Source organism: Cryptotermes secundus, unplaced genomic scaffold (genome assembly GCF_002891405.2).
Source record: "Cryptotermes secundus unplaced genomic scaffold, Csec_1.0 scaffold44, whole genome shotgun sequence".
NCBI lineage: Eukaryota > Metazoa > Arthropoda > Insecta > Blattodea > Kalotermitidae > Cryptotermes > Cryptotermes secundus.
In genome coordinates this window covers 289,098-307,757 of record NW_019740383.1, presented here as the reverse complement: position 1 = coordinate 307,757, position 18,660 = coordinate 289,098, and the positions used below count along the sequence as shown (strand labels likewise).

Below are 18,660 nucleotides of genomic sequence, written 5' to 3'. Positions count from 1 at the left end.
GAATGCCAGTTATACGCGTTACCGCTGCTCTAACCCTCCTTTCGAATATATGTTCTTTGCAACTTTCAGAACAACACGGAAGAAGGAACTAGCAGATAAATTTGTAACATTTTTATTTCTTGGGAATTCAGAGACTGCGTAAAAGAAATGTAAGGTAAAGAAGTTATGGCTGTCCGTCCACATGTTTCCTCTCCGAATGTACTAATCGGGTTTCAATGAAATTTGAATTTACGAAGCGTATATTTCGTTTGTCGCCGGTCACGGTAACCGAGCGGTCTAAGGCATGTACTGTCTTCGCTCGCTCGGAAGCCGGGATCGTGGGTTCGGATCTCTTTCCTGTGAGGTACGAACTGAATTCTTATATATTATTCTTATACACTGCCGGTCACGGTAGCAGAGCGGTCTAAGGCATGTACTGTCTTCGCTCGCTCGGAAGCCAGGATCATGGGTTCGAATCCCACTCAGGGCATGGATATTTAGTGTTTCTGTGTGTGCGTTTTCCTGTGTTTTGGGTACAGGTAGAGGCCTTGTGACGAGCTGATCACCCGCCCAAGGAGTCCTACCGAATGCCTAAGATCTAATAAGCCGAAGTAAAACGGGGAGTACCTAGGCCCAAATTGGGGCTATAACACCAAAGGAAAAAAAAATATTACGTTTGTCAGACAACTGTTTCGAGCCATGTCGTCCAATGGGGAACCTATGCTTTTTTTACATAGTACTCAAACAGTTTTATCTTGAAGTTCGTAATCATGCAGCGTATTTACACGGAACATGAAATATATTATAACTAGGATCTATAATTATTATGGCTAACCTACTCAGTTTCGTGGCACAGTACAACGTTGTTTGCGTTGTTCCCTACAGAACGGACAGTACTTTGTAAGATGAGGCACCGACTAAATAATTAACATTAATATTACTACATCTACATCACGAGCCTCCAAAACAGTTTATTGTATATACACAAAACATGGGCTACTCCAATTTGTCCGTGGGAACACAACAAAATACAAAAACCAACGATTGACTCAATGATGTAAAGCATCACTCGAAGAATTTTATTCTTGTTTTATACTATAACTTTTGTTTTATATAATCTAATTTATTGTATCTTTACACCAAGTATTTTAATATAATTAATATTACTGTATCCAATTTTATTAGTACTGCAGTTCAGTGGTGTATATATGTTAGCCATGTATTTGCCTGATGATGGCTTTTAATAGCCGAAACATGTAGCAGAACCAAACTGGCCACTGGCCTTAATATAGTTGTGTTGTGACAGATTTAATAAATGAAATTGTCTATTATAACACAACAAGATGCATGAAATGAAAATTAGGTATACCTAATTTCAGGGCGAATTCGTAATGTAATGGTAGGTAACTGTCGCGAAATTGAGCAGGTTTACTAAGTGTTAAAAGCTTTTTCGATATTCCAATAATGTACGTATATTTAATGAAATACCTACAGCGTTAATTGTATTTCCAGCAATAGGCATGTATGTACTGTATATGTGCACTGAATGGAAAAGTACACAACGTGATATACCTTCTGAGCATGGCCGTTGAGAGATTTTTGACTGCCGTGTTTTGTGTCAACTGAGTGTGATATGGAGTGTTATTACATGTGTTTACTAAACTGTTCTACTGTCATAGTGATTTGATTGTGGCGTCTGGTCATGTGAGGGCAAAAGTCACTTGGCTAAAGCCCTGTGATTATCACACAAGCAGGTTTTTTTCCCCCTTGGCACTACAGCCCCAGTGGGCCTAGGCCTTCCTCCATGAACTTCTCCGTTCACTTCGGTTTTTCTAGATCTTACACATTCGGTAGGACTCCTTGGGCGGGTGATCAGCTCGTCGCAAGGCCTCTACCTGTACACAAACACAGAAAAATGCACACACACAAACTAAACATCCATGTCCTGAGTGGGATTCGAACCCACGATCCCGGTTTCCAAGCGAGCGAAGACAGTACGCAAGCAGGTTGGGTTCACATTTTTGTGATTATGACTGATTTTGGGTTTAGTATTAGGTTCAGGCTTCTGGGATATGGCGCCGTGTAACCAGATCGATAAATACTAACGTTCTGGAAGAACTTGCTACCCTCATACTCTGTGTAGAAAAATTGTGTCCTGAAGATGGAGGCGACAGATTTCATCGAAATGATGCATATCTTCTAGACTGACTGTCATGACATTACAGAATATCGTAATGTTCATGTTCCCCGCCACGAGATCCTCACATCCCATGCCATGTTTTGTTTCATAACGGCGGTTTTAAAGCTCATGAATTATGACAATTTTTTTGGGGGGGGGGTATCCGGTCTGGAGGCCAACATTCAAACTCCGCATCTCTTAAGCAACCTGCGACATTTGAATAAAAACTAAGAAACTGATAAAAGAACAGCCAGTTCAGGAGTAAACATTCTGATTTTTATGCCGGAGGTACCAGGTTCAAATCTCTGTTCTACTATGGGCTGTCGTGAATAAACTTTCCGTTGAAGAGTTTTATCTTCTGGGATATAATCCCATGTAGTCCGCTGAAAGCCTGCCTACATTTCGAAGGAATATGTCGCCTCCACCTTCAGGGATGGAGAATAAGCCAAGCATGAAACAAGCATGAAGAAGATAGTAAGTAGAGGTTTATTTTCAACGGACTATACAGCATTATATCCCAGGAGGCAGTACTCTTCATAACCACCGGTGTGGAAACCTCAAGTCCCATAAAATTTCCATTGCTTTTCGTGCTCTTTGCGAGGAAATGCCGGGACAGTACGTATATTCAAGTAGACTTCGAATTCTTGCCTTCATGTCCGTGTCTGTTTACCACTAATCAACATCTTGGTGCATTCGGCACTGTTATAATATGTGCAGTTGAAACAGCGTTGTTAAATAATTTAAAATCAATTTTGAAGCAGGCTATGAGAAAATTCTCTCTTTTATTATTTATTCGATCTACTCATAAAACTCACATCACATTTAATGCTTCATCAACTCTGGATTGTAATAAGACTAATTACAGGCAAAGAAATGGAAGGGGTACAGAAGAGGGCAAGGTTGCCCCCCTCCCAACCAAACTATTTCGCGCAATGTAACATAAGAATTCGCCACTTCAGTTCTATAATACTTGGGGCTTCGGTGTCTAACTCACTAACACAGTTACTCATAGACTAATCAACTAAGTCAGAGCCGCGCCATAACTCAAGCGGTTAGTCGCTGGCTTCCCACAGCGGCGGGTCTGGTCAAGTGGGATTTGTGGTGGACAAAGTGGCGCTGGGGCAGGTTTCCTCCGAGTACTTCGGTTTCCCCTGCCAACCTTCATTCCACCAATTGCTCCACAATCACCCTAACCTATCATTTGGGGCTGGTACAATAGGCCAGAAGTAGCCGCAGTACAAGGGACTTAGTCCCACCCCACTAGCATAAAAAAAGGAACTAAGTCATTAACTTAACAACTTGACTGATTGTTAAGATATGAGTATTATTAGGAAGGGAAAAGGGGGGATGTTCGTCAACAAAGTTTTTCTCTAATGCATAGAATGACCCTCTAATTTGTGAGCGTGGGGGGGGGCTCAATTTTCTTTTTGTAATTTATTAGTTTACACGGAAGTAACCGCGCATACTTGGGGTACATCTTTGGCATAAAAACCGCATATGCGTTATCATTTAAATCTAAGAAATGCAAACGGCGATGTCCCGCAGATTCTTATTTGTTTCCAAGGAGGTTAGGTTTCAACATTTTGTTTGGGACTGTCTTGGCGTGAGTCTTGGCTGGCGAGCAGGCTAAGCAGGTTCAGGGATTTTGTCGGTTGTTGTAATCCCTACACCCTTCACTGTAGTCCCTCGAGCTAGGCCACTACAGCTTTCATCATATCACTCGTTGCCATCTTTACATTTCTACCAGTGTTGCCTTTTCCGGGTGCTGACGGCATCAATTTTAATAGATGTTACTCACTGAAATTTTTGTAAGAATTTTCTTGGTGTTCCAAGTTGTGCTTCTAAAAGTACGGCTGGAATAGATAAGGACAAAAGAACAGGCAGGGTTATAGTGGAATTCTTAAGTACCTGTTCCGTATGATGTCCCTTGGTTATTTAAATTATAGTTCAGAATTGTGTAAATTATCTAGTGAACAACGATAAGGCTGATGATTGGGCGAATGGAGTAAATTATGAATTGCCTAAGCGACCCCTAGCTTAAATTTTGGGAGAATATTTGATTTTTCACACCAGAATCGCGATTAACGGCCGTGGGGATCCGTTGCGCTGACCACGCGACACCATCTACCAGCTAAAGATGGCACTAACTTCGCCGACAATTGGCGGTATCTCCGTTGGTATAGTTCGCTTGCGGACTACAGGCTACGGAGTTTCTTTTTTTTATATATGTGGTCCAGTCCCCCCTCTTTGCTAAATTTGGAGCAAACCCCTTGTTTAGCGAAGAGTTCCGTCTTCTGCGATATAACACCTTGTAGTCCTTTGAAAGTCAACCGACGTTTTGGAGGAACATGCAACTTTCTTGTGTTATTCTTCGACCCTGCAGATGAAGACAACATGTTCCTCCGAAATGTCAGTTGATTTTCAACGGACTATAGGTCTTTATATCCCAGAAGATAGAACTCTTCATGACCACCGCTGTGAGAACCTCAAATCTAAACCCTGTCCAGTATTGCTCCCGCCTGCAGACATGTTTTCCAACATGATGCTACTTTCCTGGTTTCCCTTGTACATACTCATAGTTATGTATGTCTCGATAGAAAGTTTCCGACGTTTCGGAGGAACCTGCTGCCTTTATATGCTAGAGACATTAGGTTCCTTCGAAACGTTGGAAACTCTAGTAGATTCCACGACGTGACGTCCTGTAAGAATGTAATCTTCATGAAGTACTGAGACTGCTGGATTATTAAAACGAAGTAACTTTATTGTATTTTGAGATTTACACACAACACGAAATCACAGTACATGTACATGTAGCAGTCTTTAGTGTTCTGGCTGGTTCTGAGTGGTTTCCTGCAGGCTGGTTCTGAACTCGTCAGCTGTCTCCCGCACCCTGTCCAGTGCCGTGCGGGTTATCTCTTGCACATTCTGGCTGATGGCCCTTGCGTTGGGGCCCACGGCATCTACAAGCTGTAACAGAAATGCATCATCATTTATTTCAATATAATCATAACATCAGGAACATTATTCATTTCCGTCTGTATGAGTGCGAACATACGAGTACTTGAGGTGTGTATGCTATGTGCGTCTCAGTATCTGTGTCAGAAACAGAGTTACTTTACATTTCGTCTTGTCGACAGGCCCCTTGAGACTCACGACCAGTAATTTTATTTTCCAACTGAACATTTGCGGTTATAATCCTTACGTAACATCGTCTCTAACGAGAGGATGGGTCTCGCCAGCGCAGTCATTTTCTAGTCCGAACCCCGCGGGACTCATGACCACATTTGACTGCCTCAGATTCGAGACTCCCCCAACCTGGAGGGCCAGATCCCCGTATTTATATCCCCCAGGAAGAGGGTGGCCCGGTTATACCCCCAGGCACTGGGTTCCCTTTTCGTCGCCTCCTATGACTCGCAGGGCTACAGTGGCCGATGCATCATTTTACAGTTGAGTTGCAATCGGTAGTCCCATCAGAGCGGCCAAAATACATTGTAAAATGAGGCACCGGCTAGACAATTAATGTCAAATAATACTACATCTGTACCACGGGCCTCCAAGCAGTTTACTATATGTATACGAGTCTTGAATATACCATTATGTCCGCGGGAATATAACAAAATTGCAGCAACTGACTTCATAATATGAAATATCACATGAAGAGTTTTAACCATATTTTACTCCATAACTTTCGTTTTATAATAAGTTTATAATTCGTTGTATTTTTATACCTTGTATTTTATGATGTAACAGTTATCAAGTATCCAGCTTTACTGTCACAATGAAATTGCAGTTCAATAGTGTGTGAATATAGTAATCATGTGTTTTGCCTGATGATGGCTTTAAAAGCCGAAACATGTAGTGACCTTGAAAGTTATGTTGTTGTGTTGTGATGGACTCCAACAAAGAAGTATGTATAATAACACAGCAGGATGCACGAAATGAAGATTATTAATTTCGTTTCGTTTTTGATGTTTTTACTCTTCATGTCTGTTATGTAGTGCGGCTGTTTCTATATTTCGCTGGTGTTCTCTAGACTGTATGTATCAAGTGTGCCTTTGGGTTCATTGTATTGACATTCTGACACCATACACATTTAAAGTTCCCCCTCAACATGGATGGTGGGGGTTATATTGCCAGGATTGATGATTCGGACTTACTGATTTCAGTAACAACATGGTCTTCACGCCATACACTCATATTTGAGAATTAGCTGTACTATGTGAAGTTGAGATCGGCATTCACGTAAGGGGGGGCTTCACAGGTGCACTCCATCTCGTGCAGCCTTCGGTAAAATTAAAACTACACGAAATATTATGTAGGTTTTATGTTAGATTATCAACATAGGCCTAGAGCGTTGTTACGAAGATGTATGTTTCTGTCGTCTTGTTCTCTTATCCAACATGATTACAGGAGTTATTTTAGAGTTTTCTACAACTCTGAACCTCAGTAAATCATGACCTACCTTCTGGGCTTGTTCGAAAAATAACTGCAGACCAGAATTGAATGATGTCTGTAGTTCCCGAGCCGTCTTCCTCACCTCAGGGGTGTAGGCCTGCAAAGAAGTGGCGGTCTCGTTCCACTGGTCTGCAACAGATTGCAGCAGGTTGGACAAGTCACTCCGATGAGCCGTGATCTGTGGACAAAGGCGTTTTTGATCAGCTACGAAGGTGATCAAGGGCAGTTGATATGGTTGAATGACTTTCCTGAATTTATACTTGTAGTTATCTTATTTATACTGGGAAAGGCGTAGGTGTGTGAACAATATTAAAATGGATCTTAGAGAGATATAATGGGCTGGATTGGATTGATCTGGCTCAGGATAGGGACCGTTGGAGGGCTCTTGTGTACACGGTAATAAACCTTCGGGTTCTTTAAAATGTTGGGAAATTCTTGAGTAGCTACAGAATTGGCGGCTCCTCAAGAAGAGCACAGCTCCATGAGTAAGTAAGTAAACTGGCAGCGCCATAGCTCAAGCGGTTATTCGCTGGCTTCCCACCGCGACGGCCAGGGTTCGATTCCGGGACTGGTCAAGTGAGATTTGTGGTGGACAAAGCGGCGCTGGGGCAGATTTTCTCCGAGTACTTCGGTTTCCCCTGCCAATCTTTATTCCACCAATTGCTCCACAATCACCCTTACCTATCATCCGGGGCTGGTACAATAGGCCAGAAGTGGCCGCAGTGCTAGGGACTTAGTCCCACCCCACTAGCAATAAAAAAAGGTAGTAAGCTTTCTTATTTAGTGTAAAAGTTACGGAAAGGGAACGCATGCTGAAGATGTGTCTGTTCATCAGTCTAAACGTTTCATCTGCATAGCCGCTGAACGGATATGTATGACGTCTGGTGTTTAAAGGAGAGGTGTCCCTGAACATTATTGGAAGACATTAATTTGTGTTCGTGTCTGTAAGCTGAAAGCCCTACTCTTGGATCTGATGTTCTCACGAGGGTTACTGTGAAGTATTATGGGTTGTAAACTCTTGTAGTTCGGAAAAAGTCCAATGGTTCTGAGGAACGTGTCACCGAAATCTTCAGGATTGAAGAATAAACAAACCAAGAAACCATCAGAAGCAGGCGGAACGCTAAGCGGGTTTGTTACTTCGCTCACTATTCATCCCCGAAGATGGAGGCAATGTGTACCTCGTGAACGTCGGAATTCCTCCGAACTACAAGGGGTTACAACACTCTTCATGGTCACTGCTGTGAGAAGTTCAAATCCGACGCCAGTAATTTACGTTGCACCGTCGAATGGCTGCGGTGTGCATGATATTAAAATGGCTGAACTTCCCAGAACTGACCTAGTTCGGCGTTTCATGAATTTCTGAAACCTGTATCTCTTCCTATCATGTAAAAAAAGAACGTAAAGCTATCCCTGTAACAGGCCGTAAAGGCCCATAAGGTTGTGAGACGTCGAGGCTTGCACCTTTGGCGGTGAGGTTGTCCGCTCTTAAAATAATGGAAATTGAACCACATGTTTGAGTGTTTTTTTTCTTATTGCTAGTGGGGTGAGAGTAAGTCCCTTGTACTGCGGCCACTTCTGGCCTATTTTACCAGCCCCAGATGATAGGTGAGGGTGATTGTGGACCAATTGGTGGAAAGAAGATTGGCAGGGGAAACCGAAGTACTCGGAGAAAACCTGCCCCAGCGCCAATTTGTCCACCACAAATCCCACTTGACCATACCCGGGATCGAACCCGGGCCGCCGCGGTGGGAAGCCAGCGACTAACCGTTTGAGCTATGGCGCGGCCTATGTTTGAATTTTACTAACCTTTCATTCCCCCAAAATTTGTTGCTCATATCCTATGGGATAATGTACTATGAGAATCGTGTAAGATTTTGTCTAAATCGTCTTCTGTTCGGGTCTGCTGCTTTAAAGTCAAAAGTCAATATTCTCTCCTAAATTTATAGCTATTCTTAATACGAAAATATTTTTGATATATATATGTTCTGTCGCTAAACCGTCAAGAATACTTTAAGAGTATTTACGAGTATACATTAGCGTTTAGATCCCTGCATATACCACATTCATTTCGACGTTCAACACAGTCCCTACATAGAACGCAGACTTCTATAGCAGCCATCATACTGGCTGGCTACAACGCGTGGTAACACTAAGCTACCGGCGAAGCTGTGAAATTCGCTCCAACGCCTAGGACTTGTCAAGATAGATCGGTTAGAATCGTGGACGTGGAAACGGTTGCTTTGGTTACTTTGTCGGTTGCCACACTACCTCACCCTCACTCACTCATGCAGCTGAGCCCTTCTCGAGAAGCCACCAATCGTGCAACTACTCAAGAACTTCCCAGCATTTTATGGAACCCGAAGGTTTATTACCGTGTTCACAAGAGCCCTCCACTGGACCTTATCCGGAGCCAGATCATTCCAATCCATTCCATCCCATTATATCTCTCTAAGATCAATTTTACTGTTGTCCACACACCTACGTCTTGTCTTCCTTCCCTCTAGATCAGTGCTTCTCAACCGCCGGGCCGCGGCCCAGTAGTGGGCCCTGGCATCAATTATACTGGGCCGCGAGAGGCTCTTCTGGAATTTGTCATTTTCATTTTCTAAGCATTTTTTATGAATAAATATTTTATAGTTAGCTTAATGCATGAATTTTTTTGGGACTGGACCCTCGTCTTATAAAGAAAGAACTTACTGGTCCGCGGTCTCATAAACTTTGAGAAACACTCCTCTAGATGAATTATTGAGATGCTGCTATAGCAGCCGTACTCCTAGTCTGGATGTTTCTGGTTTGAATATCTACAAAGTTACCGCCATCTTAAGTAGATTCTAATGGGTTCTGACGATGGTGTGTTCATTCATTTTCATTCATTAATGCTTCTACAGCGCTTTGTTGGGCTCTGGCCTCTTAATAAATTTCGTAATAATTTTTACACCATCGATAGGACGCCTTGGACGAGTGATCAGCCCGTCGCAAGGCCGCTACCTACACAAAGGACAACACAAACACTGAATAAACGCACACAAAAACATTCATTCCATGAGTGGGTTTCGAACCCACGATCACAGCGTTCGATCGAACGAAGACAGTTTATGCCTTAGACCGCGCGGGCACTGTGATCGACGACGATGGCGTGTAACACCCAGAATTACTGCGTCTTCGGACTTTGTCCATCGTCCGGTATTCTAAAGACTAGAAAAAACTTTTCGGAAATAGATCCAGTTTCCGAAACGTTTTTCCCCCTAGTTTTTTGAATACCGGACGATGGACGATGGACGATGGACGAAGTCCGAAGGCGCAGTAATTCTGAGCCTATGTTAAGGTTTTCTGGTTTATTTCTTTCTCGTTACGGATGCTGTAATCACTAATGTAATTCTTGTACTTTTCTGCTTTACATGCGTGATCATCTTCCCAGACAATTCGATGTTATGTAGCCTCTGCTGATGAAACAGCGTCCCTAAATAACGTCACTCAATTCCGGCGGTTCCTTTAGTAATAACTGAAAGTGGGCCGTTGGCTTCTCGCCTGATTTATACTAATCGCCACACCTCTGTCACTCAACAAGAAATATCCTCTGGATATGATACGGTGTCGTCTGAAAACTCACCTCGTTCTGGAGCTGCCCAACGAACTGGCCCACTGTGCGCGCGAAGTTCAGTGTCTGGTTGTGCAATTCGCTGGCCAGGGTCTCGGGTGCCGGGAGGTTGTCGAGTCCCAAAACTTGGGACACTTCGGTAGCCGCGTTGCTCAGAGCTTGCCGGGCCTTGGTGGCCGCTTCTTGCAGCTCGTTGACTGTGGAACTCGTGTCGGTTGAGCGCCTCACCAAATCTGCCTCCAGGACCTGTTTGAAGAACACGCTATATCATGATATCCGGAAATTTTTAGAAATTATCACTCACCCATGATATGTATGTATTGGCCGTCCGCTCGTGCACTCAGTCTCACATGTCACTTCACTGCATGTTTCGCCATCACAGTGCCATCCTCAGATGCGTTGTTTACGCTAAGCTATTGCATTGCTTGCCATCATGTGTCGTTCATAAAATTATTTAAAATGTAAATTCTTCATCAACTATAATAAAATTTTTATACACTAACACTTGCTAAGATTTATCATCTTATATGTCTTAATTCAAACTCGCGTATTGTATGATTCTTCCACTGTGGGAGTCGTTTTTCCTATATTGTGTATACTGTGTCTTGTGATGTGTCCTACCTTGTTGGCTGCGAGCATGGACGAGAATCAGTGCAACAGGACGCTAAAATACAACATTATCACTCACCTTTATGAAATAGAATGTTTAGACACAACAGAAGAGACAAGAAAATGGCAATCACTGTCTTCGTATAAATGAAATTCACAAGTAGTTACTATAGGATACTGACGATGGTGTATAACACACAGAGATATTGGGTTTTCGGACTTTATCCATCGTCCTGGTTTTAAGATAACTAAGAAAAACACGACGTTTCGGAAACTGGATCTGTTTCCGTCATCAGGTGAGGGAAAACACCTATTCTGTTGGGTCCCTTAGAAAGAGCTAGCCTCAATCACTGGTCGGAAACAGATCCAGTTTCCGAAACGTCGTGTTTTTCTTAGTTATCTTAAAAACCAGGACGATGGATAAAGTCCGAAAACCCAATATCTCTCTATGAAATTCACAATTCTGAATTTTTCTTCTTTCAAAATATAGCTTAGTGTCAGTGTCGTTATTTGACATTATAAATAAAACTGCGTATTTCAATCAGAATTATTGAAATCAGTGGAGGGGTACATTAACATAAATGTGTGACGCTTTCGGTCTTATCATTACAAGTTGAACCCTGCCTATTGCATTGGTGTACCGCGTGAACAGTTCGTCACTTATCGTTTTCGGCGATATCTCGCGAATGGTTCGACCCCAATGCGGGAAGTCAGTTGGCTGTACTGCTCTCTGATTACTGACAAACTATCTGTAATGCAGCGCTGAAAGCAAAACAACACCGATAGCTAAGGAGATGAAGCTACTTCGTGGTGTAACCCTTAAATATTTATTTGAATGACGCAAAGCAGCATGCGTACTGCTGGGCCACTAGACTTTCAACTGTCACTGCTTATGTTGTCAGACCGCGCGCAGTTCTTCCCTGTAACAGGCTCTCAAGGCCCATAGGGTTGTGAGACGTCGAGGCTTTCACATCTTCTAGACAATTGGTTCACAAATGGCGGTGAGGTTGTTAGCCTTACGCGCCAGCCGACCTTTACTCCCAGGAATATTCCTGGTATTCATTTCTGTTAGATGCTGAGTATAACCCATGGTCATAGTGCGGCTGGAATGGTTAAGTCAATTGAAAAAATCCAGTGCGCTCATCGGGAATCGATCCCGCGACATTCCGGCTTATAGCATAGTGCCTCAACCAACTACGCTACCGCGTGACCCCTTTCACGAAAACTGCTTTTAAAACTGCTATGTATAGGCTATAGCAACCGTTATCCCTGTTGTCATTAATTTAACCACTCGTAACTGTCACTGCTCGAGCACTGAAGCGGTGACGCTTCTGACATGCATTCCAAAGGTCTGTGCTCTCTGCCGCTTGCAATCGCTTTTCTAGAGCGTCCTGAACTCCACAGGCGCCGTAAAATAGTAGGACTTGGGTCATATTTTGGCATGTGTTTTAGTGTCATGTAGTACAATTTTCTTTTCCTTGGCACTACAGCTCCAGTGGGCCTAGGCCTACCTCCATGAACTTCTCCGTTCACTTCGGTTTTTCTAGATCTTACACATTCGGTAGGACTCCTTGGGCGAGTGATCAGCTCGTCGCAAGGCCTCTACCTGTACACAAACACAGAAAAACGCACACACACAAACTAAACATCCATGCCCTGAGTGGAATTCGAACCCACGATCCCGGTTTCCAAGCGAGTGAACACAGTACATGCCTTAGACCGCTCGGCTACCGTGTCGTAGTACCATTAACACAGCAAAATAGAACGATTTGATAGTGTTGCATTTGCTTAAACAAGGCTGCAAAGAGTTACATCCTCAATTCAGTATACCTGACCGACTGAAATAATTTGTGAGCTAATTAATTGCTGTTTATCAAATTCAGAATAGCATATCCGGTCACCACTGCCTTACAATTCTGTATTGGAATCTTATCACTTGTATTTATAAGTTAAATGTAAATTAACTGAATCTGTTAAAATAGCAGGTTATCACTCACGCCTACCCTACATCTCAATGTAACGACAAGCATATACATCGTCATCATCAGGTAGATTTACAAAACACAACCAATTGCTTCTTGTCGTAAACAGGCATTTTCTTGGAGATCTTGTAATGTCAGGAAGAATGAAGTCTTCTGGGATGTGGTGCCGTGTAGATCTTATGTGAACCGACGTTTCGGAAGAACATATCGCCTCCATCTTCAGACTGCAGTCACCTGCTAACGCTGGTTCCTCGTTCGCGGATTTTTCTGCCCGTATAGATCTTCTGTGAACCGACGTTTCGGAGGAACATATCGCCTCCATCTTCAGACTGCGGTCACCTGCTAACGCTGGTTCCTCTCTCGCGGATTTTTATATCCTGAAGATGGAGGGGATACGTTTCTCCGAAACGTCGGTTCACACAAGATATACACTGCGCCACATCCAAGAAAACGACATTCTTCATAGTTACCGCTGTGAAAATCTCCAATCATACTTATAATGACTTTTTTTCCAATAAGCCCTCATCATATCCAAATAAAATATAATCATATAATTGTAGCCACGCGTTATGAAGGCGCGATTTTCGTATAGGCTGTACCACTATTGTACATAGTGACACAATTTTTTCATATTTTGACAAATGCATATTAACAAGTCTTCTGCACAGAGAGGTAACCTCAAATTTCTGAGCATGTCCTTATATTTGGAACACAACGACCTACATTTTTAAATTGATTTTGATATGAATACAGGTGTATACAATTTAAAGCCGGGTGGTCTACTTAATTTATTTTTTCTAAATATATGTTATATTCTTCGGAAATATAAACAATTTTTTTTGTCAATTACAGGCTCCAAGATAATACCTTTATCTTACTCGAATATATATTCATTTATAATTTATTTAGCGAAATTCTAATAACTTATATATATATATAATAAAATGATTGAACGAGTACTGAACAATGAATTGGAAGGGTTATTGAAGGAAGTTATCATGGCCTAATAGGAGATGCTATAACAATATTTGGCAGGAGGGATTGACAATACCACGAAAACCCTGTCTGGATGGCCAGTTTCCGGACCTGGACTCGAACCTAAAACCTTTGGAGTGCCAAGCAGGTGTGTTAAACCTATCGATTCTGACGTTCTCACACCAAGTTTGTTTCCCGTTGTTTAAAAACGGATACTAACTCGCAGGATTTCGCGTTAGAAGTTACGGAAAATGAAACCATCACACTGTTGCCCATCAGCTGGGAGAATTTCTACAAATATTTGTCGCTTCCCTTTCCTTTCAATAAATAAATGCCCTGTCAGTAAATGTGAAGTCGACCATACCGACCTGTATGAAGCAAAGGAGTGCTGCAGTGACCACAAGAATTGCCTTGGTGTCTGCCATGTTTGTGACGCGAAGCCTTCCTCTTGAGTGTGTGGATACTGAGGACTCATGACGGGCTTCTTCATTTATATGTTGCTCCGATATGACAGTGACGCGGGCGTCTCCCTGTGCTGGCCACCTTTGGACCACAGACCGAGTGGCAGCTGTTTAGTGCATGACCCCACCTTGGCTATGATGCAGAATCATCCCAGTCCGCAATACTTCAATACAGAACGTCGAGTTCAAATTTCGGCGCGGACATCGGCTATTCTGCCTGAGGTTTCTCGTGTTTTATATCTGTTCTTCTAATCAGATGACTGGTAGTGACTTAAATTAGGGCATGACCGTTTCCTTCCATGTCCTTTGCACTTCAGTATTCATGCTATCGTTTGAATGTCAGCCGAAACGTCTGTTGGCTTTCAACGGACTTCACGATATTACCGTATTTACGCATGTATAGGCCGCACATTTTTTGCCAAAAATTCAAGAGGAAAACTGGGGTGCGGCTTATATTCGAAATATTCAAAATCACACTTCATTTAGAAAAAAATATATTCATAATTAGTAATACAGGGTGTAATACTCCTGAAATAATATTCCAAGAAAATTATTTTTTCCTATAATTTCTGTCTGAAAATTGTTCTGCGGCCTATACACGCACGCGGCCTATACATGCGTAAATACGGTATATCCCAGAGGACAGGGCTCTTCATATTCACTGGTGAAAGAACCTGAAATCCCACATCTTGTTATTCGAAGACATACAGCATAATCTGAGTAACTGAAAACACCGTTATACAAGCCAATAAACATATTTTTCTTCTGGCATTATGTTTTAGAGTCAAAGTGGAGGCGACAGACGATGACCCTTCCAGTCTGACTGATAAGATATTTACTACATCCGGGATCCAATCAAATTTGTTCCGTTACAGTTTACATATTTCAAGCGGTCTGATTTCGTATGATTTAGATCTGTATTGAAAACGAATATATGAATGTAAGCAGTTTTTTTTCCGAAACGCCGGTGAATTTCGACTGGACTACACAGCATTATATCCCAAAGATAGTACTCTTCATAGTGACCGATGTGAGAATCGCGTGTCCAAAAAACGCATGTAAATCATGAGTTGGAAATGCGCTCTAACCTTCTGCATAGCTACCCTTCACAATCGAATGAAGCTAAGAAAATGCTTGTTATATCGAAAATATATATGCAATGGTATGCTATGGAACCTTGATAATCCCAATTAATTGAAGTTCTTGTGTGTTCGGACTATCGAATCATTCGGATTACTGGATATCAAATAAAAATTATAATATTTTAGTAAAATTATATATTCAAGAGATTTATATGTACGTTTTATGGATAGAAGCAAAACAAAAACAAGTCAAATATGATACTTTTTAAAGTGCAGTTATCAGCCATGTGACCAGGTTACTTCTTTCGCCCCCTGAATAGGTAGGTCCATTAGTAAATATTATCACATTTCGCAAGAACCCATTTTTACTGCAAGTAAGTAAAATAATTTGATTAAATTTGTAATTGTTGGAGGTACAGATTTTTTTTTTGTGGTACTGTAAGTCAGTTCGGATTAACATGAGTCCGGATTATCGAGGTTCCGTTGTATCTGATTGAATTCCTATGCTTCTCTTCGTGAAACTCTTTTGAAGGCGGCGAATATGTCATGAAGTAAATTATATTTCACATCGTTTGCACCGCGCATGTTGGTATCTCAGTTGAAACTGACCACTGACCAGTACCGAGGTCAAGAATATCTGGATCTGTACATCCAGCAGGTATGTCCCAATGTAAGAAAATTATAGAACATTTATGATTTGTTAAATCCCCATTCTTTCATTCTTTTAAGAATTTTCTGCAATATTTGTAACATACCGTTTGAGCCGCGCCATAGCTCAAGAGGTTAGTCGCTGGCTCCCACCGCGGCGGCCTGGGTTCGATCCTGGGTCTGGTCAAGTGGGATTTGTGGTGGACAAAGTGACGTTGGGGCAGGTTTTCTCCGAGCACTTCGGATTTTCCTGCCAATCTTCATTCCACCAATTGCTCCACAATCATCCTCACCTATCATCTGAGGCTGGTACAATAGGCCAGAAGTGGCCGCAGTGCAAGGGACTCCCACTCCACTAGCAATAAAATAATAAAAAAAAAACATACCGGGGTTATGCATGGTTTTCTGCCATCCTATTGTATTGTGACGTGCTGCCTGAAAGCCGGACTGTATGACATCCATCGCTGTGCAACGGCAATAAGAACGCATGCTACCTAGGAGACCGCCTACCCAACAGAGGCAGAATTGCTGAATTCCCACGGCAACGGATAGACCAGCCAATGAATATTCCAGCTAACAGCGAAACTGAACCTTTCGACAAGATAGCCTTTATCCCGTCCGAGCGTAGGATGTAAGCGAAGAACAACTCAGAAGACCCAGTCAGTTCGTATCCCTGGAGGCCCGCGTTGAGGCGGGTTCGAATACCTCCACCGTGACCCTGCGAGACGTAGGAGGCGATGAAAAGGGAAGTCTCAAATTTGAGACAGTAGCATGTGGTCTCGAGTACCAAGGGAATCGGACCCGAGAGAGCTGCGCTGGCAAGCACCATCCTCTCGTCAGAGACGGCGCCCACAAAAAACCAAACCGTAACTGTCAAACTGTAATAAATATCTGGTCGCAAGCCCCAGATGGGTGCTTTATGCCAAGACAGACTGGCCGACTGACCGTCGGCCGTAAAATGAGACTCAGGCTCAGTTCGTATCCGATGAGAGCTGAGGTCAGAGCAGCTTCAACGAGAGCTAGGAAGAGAGTTCTGAGGAGAGTTCAGATGCAAAGGGCGACCCGAGAGAGAGGTGCATGAGTGTTATAACCAGGGCCCGGATTTTGATGACATGTCATCTTTTTTTCCATGTATCCTATGCGATGCTCTTAAATATATAAATCTCATATATGAGCTGCTGGTTACAGAAATGTAAATTTTATAGGTATTTTTTTGTCATTTTTTTACTTTTAGGTGTAAGGTCATTTTTTAATTTTGGGGGTAAATTTTTGGACTTTTAAGGGTATTTCTTGTTATCTTTGGCCATTTTAGGGAAATTTTCTTCATATGTTTTCTGAAATGTGAATAACATGGAAGCGAAGTGTTCTTTCTATTCTACTTCAGGTCATTTTTCTGGATTTTTTCGGTCATTTTATAGGTCATTTTTTAAATATTTTCAGGTCATCAAAATCCGGGCCCTGGTTATAACAATTGAAGAGGAAACGTCTGAAGACGTTATAAGTGAGAGTGTTTATAATTTTGAGTGTAAACAAGCAGTTGTCCAGTAAACACATTCGTCAAATCCGAGACCCACATAAATTTCTTGCCGCTTTACATAGGAAACACTCGACAGTATCTTTTGAGGTTACTTGATATTAAGAAGCATTATCTTTTTACTGTCTGGCTGATAATGATGTATTTTATTAGTCTCTTGGTCTCTTCACTGCAGCCATGTCTAGTATTAAAAATTCTCTAGTTTACCGACTGACTGATAAAACCATGGTAAAGGAACTTTCCTGAAAGCCAGTAGATTTCTTTTTAAATAAACTTTTGAACGTTTTATCTTTTTACCATTGGGTCCGGGACAGCTCATTCAGTGGAATAATTCGGGTTCGATTCCCAGTAGTAAGGGATTCTGCCCTTCTGTACAGCTTTCAAACCGACTCTGGGGCTCACCCAACTTCCTATTTAATGTGTATCGAACATTTTTTACCGAGGGTAAACTGGATGGTGCGTCAAGGTGACCACTTATCTCCATCTAATTCCAAGGTTAAGAAGGCATGGAGTTATACGTCCACTCCTCTATACACCTCCATGATGTGGTACTTAATTAAGCATAGTGGGCGACTTTACCTTTACACTTCCCATATGCATGTTTCATATCTGACTGGTTCATGTTTACTTTTATACAACATCCTCATACATAGATATGAGAAATGCATACAGAATCTTTGTAGAAAATCCTGGAAGAAAAAATACACTTTCTAGACCTACACATATGCGTAGATTAAAGAATAATATTACAATGTATCTTAAAGAAACAGATTTGAAGATGTAGACTGATTTAATCTGGCTAAAGATATAGCCTAGTGGCAGACCCTTACGAGCATGATACTGAATCTTCTGGTTCCATATAGGGCGGGGATGTTGACTCGCTGATTAACTGTCAGCTTCTCAAGAAGGACCCAGTACCTTGGAATTCATTATTTCATATGTAGGTCTAGGTCAGCTAAGTTGTGCTTACTTCTGGTGTCTGGTGATGTTAGAGGGCTGTGGTAAGAACAGTTGCCACTTAGCCTATGAAATATAAGGGTTTCACGGAATTGATGATATATATCGTGATCTTCCGGCTGTGATATTGTTTTGTAGTCTGGTGTGTGGATACCAACGTTACAGAGGAACCTACTGTCTCCATCATAAGTGTCTGGCACC

General features: G+C 42.2%; 1 protein-coding gene across 1 annotated transcript; it reads right to left on the bottom strand.

Moving 5' to 3' along the window:
• Positions 1–4,894: 4,894 nt before the first annotated feature.
• Positions 4,895–14,253, bottom strand: LOC111872308. Its single transcript, XM_023866040.1, has 4 exons — positions 14,146–14,253; positions 10,224–10,457; positions 6,621–6,791; positions 4,895–5,125 (listed from the first exon to the last, which is right to left on the bottom strand). The coding sequence occupies exons 1-4, from the start codon at positions 14,200–14,202 to the stop codon at positions 4,979–4,981; spliced, it is 609 nt and encodes a 202-aa protein (XP_023721808.1). The 5' UTR covers positions 14,203–14,253; the 3' UTR covers positions 4,895–4,978.
• Positions 14,254–18,660: the final 4,407 nt, after the last annotated feature.